The sequence below is a fragment of the Pagrus major genome, chromosome 6 (genome assembly GCF_040436345.1).
Source record: "Pagrus major chromosome 6, Pma_NU_1.0".
NCBI classification, from domain to species: Eukaryota; Metazoa; Chordata; class Actinopteri; order Spariformes; family Sparidae; genus Pagrus; species Pagrus major.
Genome location: NC_133220.1, coordinates 24,856,570 through 24,875,470, shown reverse-complemented (window position 1 = coordinate 24,875,470; position 18,901 = coordinate 24,856,570). Strand labels below are relative to the sequence as shown.

The window sequence follows — 18,901 nt, the reverse complement described above, 5'->3', positions numbered from 1 at the left end:
GCTGTGAGTTACACATTACAAGTGAGGGACATCTCCTGCAGTGTAATAATATGAAAATGAAGTAATATATTATGAGGCTTGGGATATATATTTATAATTCTGTAAGGATTTTATTGGTCAGTTGGAAATGGAAATACATCATAAAACACAATATTTTTCAATGCTGACATCTTTGCTTTGTTTTAACCTTTACAGCATGCACTATGCATCACACTGTTTATTACCCTTCAGTAAATAACAAATAATAATGATGACATTTGTTAATATATCATTTGAGCACTGCAATTGAGCATGCATGTTTCAGCGACAGTCAGTGACATAGAGCATCCAAAAGGTGATGAGGACGTGCAGTCAGAATTCCTGAACTCTTTGGAACAAGTTGCCTGAGGAATGAGGAAACGAGTCTGTCTTCTATCATAACACAACGAAACACTTTACATTCTTGAACCATACATCTCAAGTCTCAAATTACCTTTTAAAAATATAACCTTACCATTATTTGCTCTTTTTTACTTTACTTTACTTTCTACTGCTGAGAATATGCAGTTATTAAAGGAGACCTATTATTCTTTTCCATTTTTTTTCTTCCTTCAGTGTTTCATATATTCTTGTGCATGCAAAAGATCTTGAAAGTTATAAAGGTCAAAGTGCACACCAGCAGAAGCTCCTCTCTCCCACATAAAACACTGCTGCGGAAAATGTGGATGTATTTTATGTCTTTGCCATACAGACCTAACAACGTTGGTTATTATTTTAAATCTAGGACAGGGTCTATTCCATCCTAACTTTGGATTCCTAGCTTAGAGGGAAATTCTTCAGTTATGAATAAACAGTGACACGTGCTTTGGGGTGCCCTGACATCATCCTGTAGGCCATGTGAACTGGTTCAGTCAGGTTAGCCTTAAATGTGTACACATGAGTCTTCCCGCTGACGGGGCTGATGCTGTAGAAGCTCAGCCTGTGGGTCTTGAAACTCAGTCTGATCTCTAGCCTGCGGGACACTGTGGTCCTCTTCAGCGGCACGCTGTGGCTCTGCTCAAAGGCTGTCAGCAGGTTGTTGAACCACATCAGACACCAGGAGCTCCGGCTGCTCTCCAGAGCGGAGGGCAGCCCGCTGCGTGCTAGCTTCCCACTGTAGCACACACCAATGATCCATGGAGAGCCTTCGAGCTCCACCTCCCAGCAATGATCGCCTTCAAAGAAGCTCTGGGTGCTGAGGACCTGGAAGAAGTTGGTGAACCTTTGAGGGGATGATGGGTAGGGCTGTTTGACAGCACTGAAAGTCACAGTCTTCAAGTCCTCTGAGAGGATGAGGTTGGGATGGGCTGTCTCTGGGTCAAAGGTCACCTCTGAAGGGTTGAGGGTGTTTCGAAGGGAACGCTGGATATCTCCAATTCTCTCCCTCAGCTCTGTGCTCATTTGTTCCAGCTTGGAACAGGCTCGCAGAGGGTTGAGTTTTGGTTCAACGTAGTCTTCCTCTTCTTCCACAGGCTTGGCCATTAACTCCTCGATGTGTGGTTGTAGACTCTGAAGCTCGTCACTAAATTCAGTCTCATCATCTTCGGTCAAGAGGGACTCTGCTCTAAGCATGGCTTGTCTCAGCTGCTTAGTCACCTCAGATGCTTGACTGACTCGACTGGCCACACAGGCCTCACCTGGACTGAGCTCTTCTTCGATCAGCTGCATCACCTGTGCGCTGTAGCTCTGCGACAGATCTTTGATCTGCTCTAACAGTTTGGATGCTTTCTCTCTCAGCTGACCATTAGCGGTGGTCACCTCTAGGTCCCGGCCCTTCTCTTTGCTCAGCACACTCTCTGCCATCTCCAACTTGAGGCTCAACTCTGTGACTTGAGATGCCAGTCTGAATTTAGGTTGATCCATTGCCATCTTGCCCTTTCCTCGTTCTTGATCCAAAGCAAAGGGTTGTTCTGTGGATCCATCATCACTCTTGATCGTTACGCGGTCGACATCAAGAAGGTTTGCAGTGGAGTTGACTTTCACAAGGGCTTCGATGCCACTGTACTCTGCCTGGCACTCGGGGCAGCTGTGTTGGTCCAGGCCTTCTCCCATGGTCTGAAGGCAGGCAAAGCAGTAGATGTGACCACAGGGAAGGGACACCGGCTCAGAGAAGAGCCCCAAGCAGATGGGGCAAGTCAGGTCCAACGCCAAAGCTTTCGGATGATCCTTTTTGGAGATGTTTGTGTCAGTCTCACTCTCAGACATGGTGGCAGACGCTGGAACAACAAACAACTCGGTGTAAGAAATATGCATAGTTGACTCTTATTCATCTCCTCAGTCACCACAGGTTACAATAATGTAAAGTCTCCTCCACATGACTCACTGTGTTACAATAAAGGTATGATATGTAAGAGTGTAGTTGAAAAACATTCAAAAAATGAACAAATTATTAACAGGACAGGAAGAAATAAAGTTTTAAAGTTATGCCGTCTATTTATTATGTTGCAGAGATATCGACTGATGTTATCATGCTAATCAGCTAACCCCAGCCTGTCCTGGTACACTCCCCCAGTGCTCTGAGCTTCCAGTCTGGACCACCAGCTACTTGCCTTCTCTACTTACTATTTTTATTGTTATGCACCAAAACAGCAAGGCAAATATCAAGTATATGATAACCTACCTGTCAATAAATTTGATTCTAAAATAAACTTGGTGAACTTATTTGACTGTGTTTAAAGGGGGAACTTTCTGTGTAATGAGTTGATAAATATTACTGTTTAAAGGACATATGGAGGCAAATGACTTTAAGTATGTAGCATCAGGGTCACTATAGAAAACCTAAAATTATACTAAGACACAAAATACAATTTGTTATAAACCACTTGCAGTGTATTTTTATTTTATTCTTTTTTTATTATGTTAAATGTCCTGGCCTAAAATTAATCAAACTTGAATATTGAAATATATAAATATATAATATCCAATTTTATATATATAAAAGAAAAAAGTTTTACCAAATGTTACTCCTTAACTGTATTTTTTTACTTATTTATTTTTAATCTCCACAAAAAATACTGTGAACACAACTTAAGTGTCCTCTCTTAGAGATAATTGCCCTTAACAATGTCTGGGGGGAAAAAACTGAGGAAGTTACCAACCCCAACATGGATGACTCAGCACAGCACAAAGAAACCATATGTTTGCAGGTAAAGTTATTTAAAATGTACACAAGCAAGAACAAGGTTTCATTAAATATGATCTGTTGTAAATGGGAAACTTTGAAGGTAAATGACCATGAATGGTCAAGAACAGGGTCTGATCATATGAAACAGCCTCAGTCTTCAATGTTTCCGCCTCGTCCACTGTCACTCATTCTGCTGAGTCGTTCGATAAGTTTCGATTTCCAGCGAGCAGATCTCCATGTGGCCACATCCCCAAAACTCTTTTCTTTTCTTTCTGTTGTTTAATAACTCACACTCGCATTGTTAGCCTCATTCTGCTGCAGGGACTATGTTTAATTTCAATTAACTCGACTTTACTTCCTTAAAGAACAATGAGGCAAACATTACTATCCATGCGCCTTTGCGCATCACTTCGTGCGCACGGTCGGAGCAGGTGAAGACGCTGAAATCTTCACAAACAACTAAATGTAGACGATCAGTCTTGTTTTCAAAGACAAAAGCTTAAAAACACTTACCTATAACAACAATGCAGCCTTGTGCGGAGTCTTCCCTGTTCAGGTGTTAGTCAATAAAACGCACTGACGCAGAGATCATCGGTCAGATCCCTCTACGCCTTTCATAAACACAACACCTTCATGTCAACTCACTAATCCCGCCTGAGCAGCAAGTATCAGCCTGACTCCGTGTGCGTGTTTCTCAACCTTTACCCTCTGCCCCACTGTTTAATGTGGTCAGAAATGGTCTACTGACATATTTTTTTGTTATAATTATATTTTCTTTTATTGCACACATATACTGAATATTATATTGTAAAAAGGCATAAAAAACAACTATGCAGTCACCTCAATTTGAAATTTAACTTTTAGTAGTACATTTTAGTACAAGAAGAGAGAATATATATATATATATATATATATATATATATATATATATATATATATATATTGATGTACACACTGACAGAAAAATCAATTATTTCACATTAAAAGAAAGAAAACAGGCAGCGTTGCATTTTAAATTAATTTATATTCCTATACATTAAATTTAAAAAGTAACAGCAAAATCATCAGCTCCAATGCATCCACACACAGCTGGATGATGAAAGATATGCAAAAATAATAAATACAAGTGTCATTATATCAGAAAGGCACAGCGCCAAACTACCGTGAATCCCCCCTCCAAGGTCTGTTTACACGACACCGCCAGTCTGAGCCACCTGTGCAGTCATGTAGAGTAAACAAACATTTCTAAACTCGGTAGTGTCGCACCTTAAGGAAGTATAAATGTGCATGTTGTAGTTTCAAAATGATCAGATTAGCTTCTTATTGCCAAACATAATGCTATTGTCCCTTAGAACCAGCTCTTACTCTTATCCCATTGTTGTTAGCGTTTTAAATACATTCTCACACCGTATCTGGAGGCTTGGTACATGTAGCTATAAGAACCTTCCCCACGACACTCAGGTCCCAAGATATTCCCTGGTGTTAACAAAACACAGACGTACAATCTTTCTAATCTCAACTAAATAAATGATAACAGGTTTGTCATGTAGCTGTGTGTGTGTGTGTGTGTGTGTGTGTGTGTGGGTCTGTTTGAGCTTCAAGCAATAAACGGAATATTTCCAGATCAGTCAGAGAAAACAGGCAGTTTTGGCATCCAACACAGCTCAACTTCTACACAAATGTGTTTTTTGGTAAGTGTTTTCCGAGCCGAAATGTGTTATCACCCTTACACTGTTTAACTTCAGATTTTGGAATGATACTGGTAAACACATTAACAAAAAGCTGAAACAGTCCAAGGCATATTTGTCCAGTTGTGTCATGTTCAATTTTCACATAAAAATGGCAAAATATTGTGTAAACAGTCAGGCAGTGTGAGAGAACTGAGATTAAATGATGCACAATGTTTTATACAGTTATCTTTGAAATGTAGAGTCCATGTGTTTTAATGAATTCATTTGGCTCCATCTTTGGAAGACTGGACAGTCGCCTCTCTCTGTTCCAGTTTATTCAGTGTCTCGTAAAACAGGCACGACAGTCGGCAGGTCTATTAAAGGCAACATTCAGGCATGCTGGGAGAAATCCTTTGGAAATCCACTAGAAAAAGAGAGAGAACCAAGATAAGAGTATATGTGCTTGAGAGTGTGTGTGTGTGCAGCTTTTGGTAAATCTTTGTGGGCGTGTGTCTACAGTAGTTCAGCCAGGTCCAGTTCTGGCAGAGGCTCCTTCCAGTAAGAGAAGCTGCTGTACTCAGGACAGTCAAAAGCAGAGGACGTGCTGCCCTCGACAGACAGCATGGGGAAGAAATGTTCCACCAACTCACTGAGGTGGCTGTACCTGCAGAACACACACACAAAGCTGACTCACAATTCAAGTAATAAACATATGCACACATGTGAAATATCAGAAGTGAACTAAACCACTAAAACTCAATAAAGTCTGTCGAGTCAAGTCGTGTATGCACACTTACGAGGACTTGTTCCCTTTCGTCTTCTCCTGGATGAGCTCTCCTTTCGGGTTGACGGTGAATAACCGGGTGTCAGGCACCCCGACCTGCTTATAGGCGTATGCATCCTGCAAAATCGAGGACAGCAAAACAATAGAGTTACACAGACTTGCTTCAGTGTCACTTTAACCTTTGCAGTATCTATGTACACTTAAAAGATTGTTAGGCTGTTGCAGCACTAATCTATAGTCAATCATTAAGCCGGTGTTTACTTTATACCCAGATGTCAGCCAGACTGTACTTCTACATTTCTCCTGCCTCATTTCTACCTGCAGGATGTGCACATTAAATGAATGCAAGGTAAAAATATTTACAGACACATGGGAGTGTTTTTTTTTTCTCTGCTCTCTTGTGATTATGTACAAATCCAGAGGCTATAATCACTGCCAAATATGCCACTTGGAAAACCTTGACTAACAATACCCTCATTACCGAAGGCTGTTGCTGTATTAGGAGCCAGACGGCAGCATTGCTTACGTTAGTCCTGTTGCCAAAGGCCGCGTAGAAGGGCCGCCTCTTTGGGTTGAACAGGTCCCTGATGTCACTCAGACAGGCGATTTTAAAAACCTCCGGCTTCTTCTCAATAACCTCCCTGCACAGGTCAGGACACACAGTTCATGGTCAAAATGTGTCTGTCTTAGTAGGACACAATCTGTGAAGTATTACAATCGTAGCATTTGTACCTGTGTAGTGCCGAAAAGAGGCTGCTGGGAGCCAACAGTACAGGGCCTTTAGGGAGGACGGTGCCTTTGTCATTCACCCACTGCAGGTAGTCCTTAGTGATGCCAGCCATACCTATGGCCCGCGCTGAACAATACAGGAACTTGTAGCCATTTCTGCAAGGAGAGGAGCAACCATATTAGCACAATGCACTTTGTGGATTAAGAACTTACATTTGGTCAAATACAGTTTAAAAAAAAAATATTGCAAAGACTACAGGTGTACTGTGTGTGTTTGTGGGCTGCTGTTTAACAAAAGATTAGCAAGAATTCAATCTTTTTTCAATTAACTGAACAGCTGTTTGACAAGCATAAGGCGCAAATCGGGACAAACATCTGGCAACGTAGATTAGACGTCAACTAAAGTGACTGAATGAAATCATCAGCAGTGGATACATTTCATCTGCTTTTTACTTGTAATGGAGAGAATAATGCGTGTGAACGTTAAGTGAAAGAAACTGGTTAAAACGAATGTTTGTTGCTCTTCGACTGCTGATAATATTTTTCTAAAAAGTACATTGACATACTGGTGTATTTTGTGGTAGAGCTTGGCGATGCCTTTGTGTGTCCAGTCTTTTCCAAACTGAGGCAGAATATGACCCAGAGCATCAGACCTGCAGGAGACAGACAGTGAAGACCAATGATGATACCGTCACAGTATGAGTTCACACAATGCCGTCTTTACATCCACTTGTCTATTTGACCATCTATACACCATAATGTGCAATGAAACACAGTTGTTTTTACTTTGTGATGGTGCCGTCTATGTCTGATATGATGACGCGATCGTCCCAGTTCCACAGGTAGATGGCAGCCTCACAGCGACAGGTGCCTTGGTACTGTGTGGTCACACTGAACACCACCTTGTTGGCTCCTTCACGCAGGTTTAAGTGCATCTGGTCACAAGAAAGGACAGCGTAAGCTAAAGTAACAAAAGCCACAAGGTAATCAGATAGCAGCAGAGTAAAATCCGTCATGTTGGTGTATGAATGTGTGTACGTGTGTGTATCTCTTACGATCTGTTCAGAGGTCAGACGCAGTGATTTGCGGTATATCTGGTTGATACACTGAGTGGCGTTGAGGGTCTCTGCTGATAGGCTGGGAGCAAGGACGGCTTTTCGGCCAAGGCCCGCCGTCTCGTCACTGTCGGCGTCATCTAACGTGGCTCTGGAGAAACAGCACACGTCCAATTTATTATTTTTTGGCCATCAGATATCTTTAATTTCGTCGAAATAGTTGAGTGTCATGACTATTGTTTTTAAGAATATTAAATGTGTTATGTACTGTATGGACAAGCTTTGGCACACTCTGGTGGTGCAATGGTAAAATACGTGACGAGAGTTTCAACTGATACACAAAATACAGTTTACTGTCTGTCTTTAAAAAAAAAGAAAGAAGAAATACTGTATATAATAATAATAATTTTAAATCTTCAACAGCTGTGATTGGTCTACTTGGACTGTTCTGTGTTTTAACCTTACTGTTTCCTCTGTTGTTGTGTTTGTTCATACTGTATTCTTAGAAATAAAAAAAATGAAAATCACTTGACAGAATTTAATCCCCCCGCAAAATTCTATATTTGACGTTTGGCTCAAACTAATAGAAGCAAATTAGGCCGATGAGAATTTCTAGATGTACAACACTCTTTTGCTGCTGCTTGCAGCTATATTTAACACCTTCCTTTAAGTCTTTTTCATTTATATATCAAACAAAGAAACAACAAACCGTTGGCATATTTACAGCATTGACTAAAACTACTCTAATCTTTTAAGCAATAAGTCTGAATGTCCTTAAATAAACTCAAACATTAGAAACCAGCAGAACAGCTGTCGATTACAACGCCCAGATTCCAACTGGAACACAGATGTGAGGATTTATAAGGTTTATTATCTTGTGTTAGATTATTTGTAAGAGGGGTGCAGTGACTTACTTAACTGTGGATGAAACACTCGATAGTAGCTCCTCTTGCTCATCCTTTGAGTTCTTCTGCTAAAAAACATGAAGGTTACATTGTCAGGTATCCAACAAAAATGTCAAGGGGCGATGCAGGTTTTTATAAACAGACCACACAGCGACCAGTTGCTTCTGGCCTAACCCTTCCATCACTTTAAACTCTCTATGTTTTCCATTGATAGAGCATTAAAACCAAACCTAGCTAACAAAGCCACACCTGAAAAACCCTGTTAAGAACAATGGATGGATTATTGCAGGTGCAAACACGTAACATTTCTTTTCTTGCTGACACACCATCATAACTCAGTGAATAACTATTAACAGGAAATGTACCTGGTTATTGTCCATGTCTCTTCTCCTCCAGGAGAACCACCACCGTCCGGACTTTTTGGGCATCTTGTCCTTCACCAGCCGCTCTACCGTACTCTAAATAACATACACAAAAAGAAGCCAATGACTTTATTAGTCCTGTCATCATATTCACATATGACATATAACTATGCTCTTTTCTGTCTTTACCTGTTAACTTGTGAATCAATAAAAAAAAACTCTGAGAGAAGCTTCATTAATGTTTGGAACTGGACATTAACCGATTAAATAACATCATTGAGGTCTAGTGTAGAACAGTAAAATACCTTTGGTAGGTTTTTCTGAAAAGTTGTCATTGACAAGACCATTGGAGCGGCCACTGCCCAGTTGTAATAGCTGTGAAAGAGGAAAATCAAATGATGAACAATCAGAGACATGAACTGGTTTGAAATGACCATTTACTGTAAGAACATCCTCTTAATTATATACATAAACAGTCAAACAGCAAAGGTTTTGTATTGCAAACTGTATAAGTAAATAACAAATATCTAATTTCATGTCTTACTTGGAGTTGATGCAGATGACAAGGCTCGGATCCTCAATGATTCCTGGATTGTTGGCAAAGTCCTGGTACGTCACAATGTGCTCCATAAACTTCTCTGGATTAAAGAGAATAACATGACATATGGTTTCACACCACTGGGAGAACCTGAACTCCTTCGTGTACTCGTACATACTGCAGACACAGAGCACAGTTTCACTCTCACTTACCTTTGGTGATTTGGCTGGTGTCGCCCTCTTGTCCACAGAGGGACATGCTGACATCCATGTTGTAGGAGGTGGAGTCTGACAGGTACTCAGTACCGCTGTCCATGGCCCCGCTGCCAACTGACTGAGGGGACTGGCTGCCTGAGCCGGAGCCCTGCTCCGCCCCCTGCTGAGACGCTCCCTCTGTCTCACTGCAGGGACAAGAGACACTCAGTTATTCCCTCATAAAAGGCACAGCAAGCATCTCTTGATCTGGAAGTACTTACTTGTCCTTTATTTTATTTATTATGATTGTGATTATTTTATAATATGATAGGAATTAATTTATATGATTTATTTTGTTTTTCCTCATTTAAATTTAATGATGTTGGATTTATATACAATGCTTATGTTAGGGCATGTTCTTTGCCTTGTTTTATTTAAATTGCATGATGAAACGAGTATATATAATGGAGAACAAGTACATGCATTGATATAAAGAGACAATAAATCAAGAGTATTTAAAAAAAGATAGCTCAGCATGCTCATTGGGTTATTGAGTTACTTCAGTGGAACTCAACCGCTGTGGACACTGCTTATGACATCACTGCCTTTTAATTGATTCATCTGTAAGTGTTTAAAACCCATACACAGATTTCTGTTGTCATTGCAAGGTGGGGGTTTAATACTTTTTGTGAAAAATATCTATTATGTGTCTTTTTACCTCTTGGGGAAGTAGAGTGCCGCCACCTCAGGGTCCAAAGTAGTCAGATCATCCAAGTAAATATCTGTTGGTCCTAGATGGTGATTACGTTTACCTGAAACAAAATGGTACATGAACCCAAATGATGAGCACTAACATAAACTGATGACATAGTTACTTTAATGCAAAGTCTAAAATGAGACTTTAAAGGAGACCTATTATGCTCTTTTGTCCTTTCCTTCAGTGTTTTATATAGGTTCTCTCGGCATGTAAAAGATCTTGAAAGTAAAAAAATTAAAAAGTCTGCACCAATAGGAGCTCCTCTCTGGACAGTATGAGAAAACTGCACTAACACATCTAAAGCTAATCTAGTCGTAACTCAAAATAAAATTATGAGCCTGAAAATGAGCATTATCTGTCTCCTTTAAACACAGTAAGTGTCAGAATGCAAAAAAGTAACCTAAATGAGAAAGCTTCAGAAACACTTCACCTTTCTTCTTGTCCTGTTGCTCCACTTTGGAGGATGCCTCAGAAGAGTTTGCTAACCCCTCTGCAGCAGTCCAGCTGGAGTCGCCGTCTCTCCCTTCCGCTTTCAGCGCAGTTTTGTGGGTCAGTGAGCCTCCTGCTGACCCCTCAGGTCCGCCCTCCTCCTCCGCTCCCTCAATGGGATCTATCCCACTGTCCCCCTCACTGACAGGGGCACTGCCGGTGGATCCCTGCTCACTTCTCTCTGATGAGGCACTCTGCTGTTGCTGATTTGATAAGTCTGTACTGCCTGAACTTGTTGCTGTGACTGTGCAGTCTTCGCTCTCTTTGATGAGCTGTATTTGTGAGTTCTTTGGTTCTGTCACGCTGACCACGCTATTTTTGCTTCCGTTGATAATTATGTCTGTCACGGTGTTAATATGCTCAGCACTCCGTGTGGTTTCTTGGCTACCAAGAGAATCTGTGCTATCTATTGGATTAGCTGAATAAGAAGAAGAGTTCTCTACTTCCCCTAATCTGCATTCAAGTGTCTGTGTTGAGTCCACGATAGTTTTCATTGGTGGTGCACATGACTTGGAGAGGTCACTGGGGGTGGAATGGGAAATGTGAGAGTTCTTCTCCATGGATAAAGGCGTGGTTTGCATAGCGAGGCTACCAAGGTCAAGGGACTGAGTCCTGGGTTGTGGCCTGACCACCGTTACACTGCCCACTCTGCCGCAGCTGATCACAGGCTCATAGCTCATGTCAAAGGAGTCCTGTCTCTCAATGGTGCGAAAATGAGAACTGACGGAGGGGGGGATGCGCTGCAGCTCCACTGGTGTCCTCTCTGATTGACACAGCTGTGAGGAGGAGGTATGAGAGGACGTTTGAGACAGTGTGTCAACAGGACAATCTCAAATACACAGCATGAGCAGGAAGTAAAAGCACATCTACATCTGTGTGTGTGTACGTGTGTTGCCATACCATTGGAAAACCTCCCCAGTTCCACTCCATCTGAGGCCCAGATGACTCTTGGGTTTTAATCAGAAGCTCAGAATCACTCTTAGGAGAGGATGGCCGGCTGAAGAACACACTGCTAGATAAAGATAAAGATGGATTCATGTAAGGACAGAAGCCACTTAATAAATCAGTATGACTTCATCAATGTCAATTGGCAGTGACTCAGTGAGGTTGCTCAGTACAGACAAATATATAAATCAATTTATTTATCATAAAGATTCCTTACTTTTCCGAGGGCGATTGCTCTCCGTCTGAGTGTGGATGTGTGTCTCTGGTCTGTGTGGCCCCCAGCTCCTCATTTGGTTCCTCAGACAGTGAGTAGTACACTGATTTACTTTAAAACATGCAAGAAGACATTTTTTAACTACTGTGTTAACTCTGAAGGTGTGGACATTGAACCACAGAACAAACGGTACATTTGTTGCTCGTATTGACAAACCCACTGAGAATCAACACTACAGTATGTAGCTCTATGCAGTTTTCAGCTTCAGCGGTTTTGCTCAGACAGCAGCTGTCCTTCATTGTGAATTTAATGGTAACCATAACGCTGAAATACAGTGACACATTTACCAAACTACACTAAAAAAGTTACAAATTACTCTGTTTTGCAGAAAACTAAGAGGGTCTTAAACAGTCAGTTCACATAAAAAAATCAAAAATTATTTTCTCTGTTTAAATCACTGACCTGAGTTGCAATGGTGTGATGGGCTGCTCTTTCATAGGACTCTCCTGTCCCGCCTGATCGCTTTCTCTCTCCCACTCCTTCTCTCTTTCTCTCTCATCTGATGACGAGCTGGCCTCTTCTCTCAGATGATTGTCAGAACGCATGCGCTTGCGACGGCGTTTCTTCCTGCGAGCGCCAGACCCAGCGACGAAGGATCCCTCAGCGGTCTCCTCGATCTCCTCAGGGGCCTCAAGAGGAATCGGGGAGGTGCAGAGATGAGCAGGGACCTCGGACTGACGGGGAGAAAAGAAAAGTTTGGAATGATGGATTACAGACAATATCAGGAAGTCAATGGGCAACAAATATTTGTCACCTTACCTCCATGTTTTCATTTTCCTCAACAAAAAAAGCCTCTCCATTGTCACCCAGCTTCATGTGCAGGTCAACGCATTCTCCATTTATCTCAATGTCCACCTAAAATCACAATGATGCACATTTGTGTCAAAGAATAGCCAGAGAGTAGAGAGAGAAAACTGAGTAGGGTTGTAGTTCAAGAGAAAACACTCACAATTTTCTCCTTGGAGCGTAGCACACCCAGCTTGCCGAAGCGGACGTGAAAGGGGGAACACTGGAACGATCCATCAGGCTGTCGCACCACAATGACGTCGATCCCTCCGGTGAGAGTGGCAGGGTTCAGGCCACGGTACAGCTCCTTCACAGTCACAAACACTGTCTCTGCCAACTGGCCCACAATATTCATGGTTTGGGACTGCAAACAACAAAACAAGAAGTGAGAACAGAAAGCGTCTGCATTCACTGTTTTCTGGTGTCTGCGGCTTGATCCTGTGTCCTTTTACGTTCACAATGTCAGCAGCAATCAATAATGTTGTCTATTTATCGTAAATATAAAAGTTGCTATTATGGAATTACAGCTTCTCATTATAATGGCCATCCAATTAACCACACTAAAAGGCGGATGGCTTTCAAGAAAGCAAGTGAAACAAATACTACATTATGTAAAAAGCTTAATAAATCACATTTGCCTGTCAGCAGAGCTCCTACATTATATAACCCAATGTATTTCAAAAGATTCACATATCACAAGAGGCCAAGGAACATCAAACATTGTGAAGAAGATATTTGTATTGTTTTTTAACAAACCATATTGACCTTCAGAATCAGATCTTGATCGTGTCAACAGCCAATTGAGACCAAAAACAACACAAACTCTAGCTAATTTTCAAAAGTCGGTTCATTAAAAGTGAGGTTGTAAAAAAAGGGTCAATAAAATGATATACATTTTTGTGTGTCCTTTTTTACTCAGCAGCTTAGAACATGTCCAACAACAACAGCGTTAGGGAGTCAAGACAAGAAGTCAAACTTTGCCAAAGGCGACTGTAAACATCACATTTGGCCTAGTTTAAACTTGCATTAACAAAACAAGACGGTCTTGTGGGGTTTGAAGACGAGTATGCTACCTGGCCTCATTATGTCATGTCTAGACAGCGCTTCTTTCAAGAAATACTATCATAGCATAATACCTAGTCACACAATTTTAATTTAGATGAAAAAGAACCTGAAGTGAATATTTTTAATTCTGCAAATAACTGAATATAACTGTCTATACACAGCAGGCCAGGGGAGGTGACTTTCACTGTAGTTTATGTGAATTTCCCATTTTTAGGTTTAAAAAAAGCCAATGAAAACACATAAAGTTAGAGAAATCAATTACACAGCTCTGCAAAGTTTCTAATGTTTTGTTTTTGCTGACACAACTTTGTAACCAAACGGATCAGAAGAAACAAGATGTATCGTGATCTTACACATTGAACTGAAACTCAACATAGCCAATAAACCAATTTACATTCCTGAGGAAAAACACCACAAAACATGCAAGTTAAATTTTGTCAGGATCTGAAAACCCAAGACTGACCGACCACACATCTTTACAATGAATCTATACCATCATCTGTCCATAGTCCACATTACCAATGTCATGTCTTACCCACATTGAAGGATGCAGATGTCCCCTCCCAACCAGGCTGCTCTCCCTTGACCTCCCTTCCGCCATAGAACACCACAATAAAGGCTTTTTGTCCACCACAGGAACTCAGGAACAGTCTCAAGAAACTTTACCTCCAGGAACCTGTCAACTCCATTCCCCAGGATTCTCAGCTGCCCAGGACCACTCAACCCCCCCATGTCTGTAGATGTAAGGCTACATTTTGTTAGCCTTGACAAGTGAATTGTAGCTACAAAATCTCATGCGGACGATTATAACCGCTAAGCTAAATAGGACTCTCCACTTGATCAGCGGTCATTAGAGATGACAGCGCTCGGGTCCTCTCTGGTCTGAGCTAGTACGCAAAATATAGCAATCCATGAGAGAGTCCCAGTATATTCAGTCACACACCGATGCTTCCTCTATCTCACACCATTTCACAAGCACACACTCCTGTCACACTGAATTCATACTTCCCCACTTGCACTGCACATGACAGCCAGACCAGCAGTTTCTGAAAGGCTTGGGCAGGCTATTCAAACACGTTTGGCATGAAATCGCACGCACACAAACTGTGAGACCACACAGTTTCTGGGCTTGACCACAGCTCTCTGGGCCATCAGAGATGAGGGTGACTCTCCAGTGGTCATGCTCTACCAACACTGGAAAATCCTTCATAAGTTGAGCTGACTTGAGAGGAACTCAAGCAAATAAGTTGTACAATTTGATGGATATCACAGCCTGTGCTGCCTTTGGATGAGGACTTGACAAAAAGGTAGGCCCTAAATTTCAAAACAAAAGAGTGTTGATGTAGATGATCAGCCTTGTTGTGTAGTAAAAACAAACCAACAAACAAAAATCCACTCTGACCTATCATGTGACTGATCCAACAGCCTAAATGTAAAATATAAGCGTGTCGCTCATGGCCTTCTGATGTGAATCACCTCTTTCGGCGCCCAGTCAGGTTTCAGTATCTGTATGTGATTTAGAGTGATACTTGACTGAAACTGCCAGGTCAGCTTTATTTAAAAAGCGGGAAGGACAAAAGCCCACAGTGGACAATGGTAGAGAGATAACAAAATGTAGGGCAGGAGAAGAATGACAGAGGTGAAAGATGGAGGCGCTAATAACTGTTTTATAAACGTGGCTAAACATTTTTATTGGTCGCACCGGTGCACTCGATATTCAGCAGGTAGGATAATAATAAGTATTTTTAACAAACAAAACAACAAGAAACAAAGCAAATTCACAAATCCTTCCACAAGTCCTACACATACAGTATAAAAGTAAGACAGGGGAAAACATTATAGGCTTCAGACTAGGTTTAAACTTTTTGAGTTCGCCAAGCACTTCAAACATCAGCATTTTGTAACTTTTTTTTAAGCAATTGAGGCTATTTTGATTTGTTGTTGCGCGTACTGTGTTTTAAATGAAGACAAACATTTATCTGCACCCCTCTTCCTGTTTACAATCATTTATCAATGTTAAGAAATCCAGTTAAAATGTAGGCTATAGTTGGGTGCACTTAAATGAAAAGGTTAGCTGCACCAGTGCAACCAGTGTAAAGAGTTATTCTGGAGACCCGAAAAGGACCAAATGTTTTCATCTGTTGTAGTGCACTGTTTCTTAAGTATAAAACGTATTCCTACTCTTATCCCTCATGGGTAAACTGGCCACATTCTCGGCTTTAGGTTTGCTCCTTGAATTAGAGGAATTCAAATTGATGACGTTGACACCAGGGCTGCAACTAACAACTGTTTTTTATTATTTATTACTTTGTTGATTACATTTTTTTAATTCATTCATTCATTCATTAATCATTTTGTCTATGAAATAGTGAAAAATTCCCATCACAAGTGACAACAATCTAAGACTAAAAGATGCTTAAAATGACACAAAATTCTTAAGAAGTTCTGAATGGTGAATTAGCAAATCTCCTGACACTTTTTTTAAATGCCTTAGATAAGGCTCGATCTTTTATCAAAATGGTTGCTGATAAACTAACTGTCTCAACATTCACATTACTGTGTGTCATTCACACACGGGATACACAATTAACCTGTGGTCCAAAGGTTAGTGAACATTTGCATATTATACAAGCATTTGGGTGGTGGATGCTTCACACACTTTCGCAATGTGTAGAGCCAAGTGTGAGGACAGAGCTGTCTTGGTTTTTACTGAACATTGCCTCCGAGTAGACACACACACACACACACACACACACACACACACACACACACACACACACACACACACACACACACACACAGAGGTCACTAAATACATGTCTGTTACATCAGATTTTTATGATTATGTAATCTCTGTCATCATCACTGATTCAGACAGCACTGAGAAAGTCTGTCCCCCGGGGTAATGGGAATTTGGTGAAGGTCTTGTTAAGAGCAGCAATTCCCACTGGGATTTTTTTTTTATAAAGTAAAATACATTTAAAATGCATTTTTATTCAGTAGAAGTGACCCATGTGTTGCTACATGTCTTACACATACAACTAGAGATAAACCACATAGTCAGACAACTTCCGCAAAGGTGTCATCGTATGGCGCAATCCAGTGCTGGTCAGTGAAACTCACTACAACTCAAACACTAGCAAGAAAAAACACTCCTCTGCTCCACTGTTGGCCTCATTTATACGCTTTAAAACTAGACACACGTCTTCTTTATAAAACAGCTATAGCTCCACATTAACCGTTCAGAACTTCATTAAGGATTTGCTTTGTTTAACAGCGAATTCAGCGCTGAAACATCTCTACGACTTGTCTCAATAAAGCGATGCTCAAGTTACAGCGAGTCAAAAGTATTCTTAGAAATTGACGAAACTCTGCCAGCTGTGACTGTTTAACATCTACGACTGCTGAAGAAGTTACAGCCAGTTTATCGAGCCTGTGTTGATGCTGAGAGAGAGGAGACAGCAGCTTACCTTTCGGGAGCCTTTTTCAGATTGAGAAAACAACTGCCATCCTGGATGCTTCCTAGTACACTGCGGCTGCGCAAAACACGAGTCAATCACCCCGGTAGCCAATGAGCGAGCTGGATAACGAAAAACGACCCGCCCCTTAGATAATTTAGTAAACAAAGCGTTCAGTCATGCAGACATCCTTTAGTTTTTCATTTTTATTACATTATATTATGCCATGAGGAAAAGCAGGTAATAATAATATTTTACAATTAGCAAGCTCTATTAAAATGTCATTAACATATTGTAGCAGCTTACTGGCAAACGTTGATTTTGGATGTTAGACTGGCACTTTTTCAGTGAACAGAGCCTCTTCTTTAAGCTAAAAACAAAGCAGTTTGTCTATATATTATTTAATTGTCTAAGTCAATTATTGTTATTGTATGCATCTACATCACTAATATGTGTCAATCAATGAAAATATTGTTCAAAAAACAAAAAAACAAAAAACCTGGAAACTGACACGTAAAGTTTAAGACAAAGTCTCCTATTCAAAGCAACAAAACATGCACAAAAGCCTAATGACACAAAACATCCCTTAATACACCTCTGCATGAAACAAGTTGCTTGGTGATGAATTCTACTTTTAAAGGGGCACTATGTAGTTTTGGAGTAGAAAGTCAAACTCGGGATTTTAATATTTACAATATTAATGAGGTACTAATACAAATTCAGAAATGTTTATTTTTTCCATAACTGACTAAACAAGCTGTTCTCAGCGGAAATAAGGTCCTCAGAACACTGTTTGGAGCTAGAAAGGTGGCAGGGTCTGCCAAATATCAACAAAGTAAAACAGTATGAAATCATGTTGTCCTTTAAGGTCAGTTTCTTTATTCAAAACAAAGAGTTTGTTTATTTAGTTTTTTTAGGCATAAAAAATCAGTCAAAGGAGATCTAAAATTCTTCCCCAAAACTACATAGTGCACCTTTAAATGATAGCCTTTTAGTCATATATCAGGTGATTCAACAGTATTACAGAAGTTATTTGAAGAACATACATGAATATATATTTATAGACTACTTTCACATTTTACATGCCTTGCTTTTAACTTATAAAGTATATGTTAGAGGAAGGTAAAATATTTGCAACAGGCACAGACAAGAGTGCTTGACTATATTCAGTCTCCAGCTGGAAGCTTTTCTGTTTAGTAAATCCACAAGTGTCAACCACCAAAATTGTCTTTAACCTTGTCTAGTGGAAGAGACTGTGATGGTGTTCAGGAGCTCCTGAGGCAATAGTGATAAAGGAGACACACGGAGACACAATATGGGTCAATGGAAAATGCATGGTGTAAAGCTGTCTATATATAAACATCTGTCACATGAACACGGTTCATAAAACTGTACTCAGGTGTTGCTGCATTTACCAATCCACTGGAGGTCTTGTGATTACATGAGTTTGATCCTGGATGTTAATTACTCACATTAAAATACGTTCTTGGAGTTTGCTGGAAAAGTAAATTTCATGAAATAAACAGGACAGACAGCAAGAGATAACTACGATAATGCTTGTTTTTTCTAGGACATTAACCACTGTGAGGTATTTTCTGTATGCGCACATGTTGAATTAATAAAAATATTTGCTAACCCATCATACGTGTGTCTTACAACAGCCAGACCAAACTATTTCACAGCCCTCCCACATCATTTTTCTCCTCATCATCATTCACTGAGGAGTTTTCAGTATTTCAGAAACAATC

At 40.6% G+C, this 18,901-nt stretch overlaps 2 protein-coding genes across 4 annotated transcripts; both read right to left on the bottom strand.

Moving 5' to 3' along the window:
• Positions 1–90: 90 nt before the first annotated feature.
• On the bottom strand, positions 91–3,798 carry trim107 (tripartite motif containing 107). Its single transcript, XM_073467457.1, has 2 exons — positions 3,656–3,798; positions 91–2,234 (listed from the first exon to the last, which is right to left on the bottom strand). Exon 2 carries the CDS (start codon positions 2,221–2,223, stop codon positions 820–822), a length of 1,404 nt encoding a protein of 467 aa, XP_073323558.1. The 5' UTR covers positions 2,224–2,234; positions 3,656–3,798; the 3' UTR covers positions 91–819.
• Positions 3,799–4,146: 348 nt separating this feature from the next.
• On the bottom strand, positions 4,147–17,193 carry LOC140998116 (phosphatidate phosphatase LPIN2). 3 transcript variants are annotated; one of them, XM_073468270.1, is made up of 20 exons: positions 17,166–17,193; positions 12,794–12,994; positions 12,604–12,699; positions 12,247–12,518; positions 11,788–11,895; positions 11,526–11,637; positions 10,567–11,401; positions 10,098–10,191; positions 9,398–9,585; positions 9,192–9,285; positions 8,953–9,022; positions 8,651–8,743; positions 8,295–8,353; positions 7,381–7,531; positions 7,112–7,260; positions 6,892–6,978; positions 6,329–6,481; positions 6,123–6,237; positions 5,610–5,713; positions 4,147–5,476 (listed from the first exon to the last, which is right to left on the bottom strand). In XM_073468270.1, the coding sequence occupies exons 2-20, from the start codon at positions 12,983–12,985 to the stop codon at positions 5,326–5,328; spliced, it is 3,123 nt and encodes a 1,040-aa protein (XP_073324371.1). In that variant the 5' UTR covers positions 12,986–12,994; positions 17,166–17,193; the 3' UTR covers positions 4,147–5,325. The 3 variants fall into 3 exon arrangements, with proteins under 3 accessions (XP_073324371.1, XP_073324373.1, XP_073324372.1); XM_073468272.1 differs by having other exon boundaries at positions 8,295–8,350; XM_073468271.1 differs by having other exon boundaries at positions 11,526–11,634.
• Positions 17,194–18,901: the final 1,708 nt, after the last annotated feature.

Excerpts from the sequence above, each read along its gene's own strand:
- trim107 (XM_073467457.1), bottom strand. The coding sequence starts at position 2,223 with ATGTCTGAGAGTGAGACTGACACAAACATCTCCAAAAAGGATCATCCG.
- LOC140998116 (XM_073468270.1), bottom strand. The coding sequence starts at position 12,985 with ATGAATATTGTGGGCCAGTTGGCAGAGACAGTGTTTGTGACTGTGAAG. Across the intron at positions 11,638-11,787 it reads GAGCAATCGCCCTCGGAAAA|CAGTGTGTTCTTCAGCCGGC; the intron begins GTAAGGAATCTT and ends ATCTTTATCTAG. Across the intron at positions 7,261-7,380 it reads GTCTGACCTCTGAACAGATC|ATGCACTTAAACCTGCGTGA; the intron begins GTAAGAGATACA and ends TCTTGTGACCAG.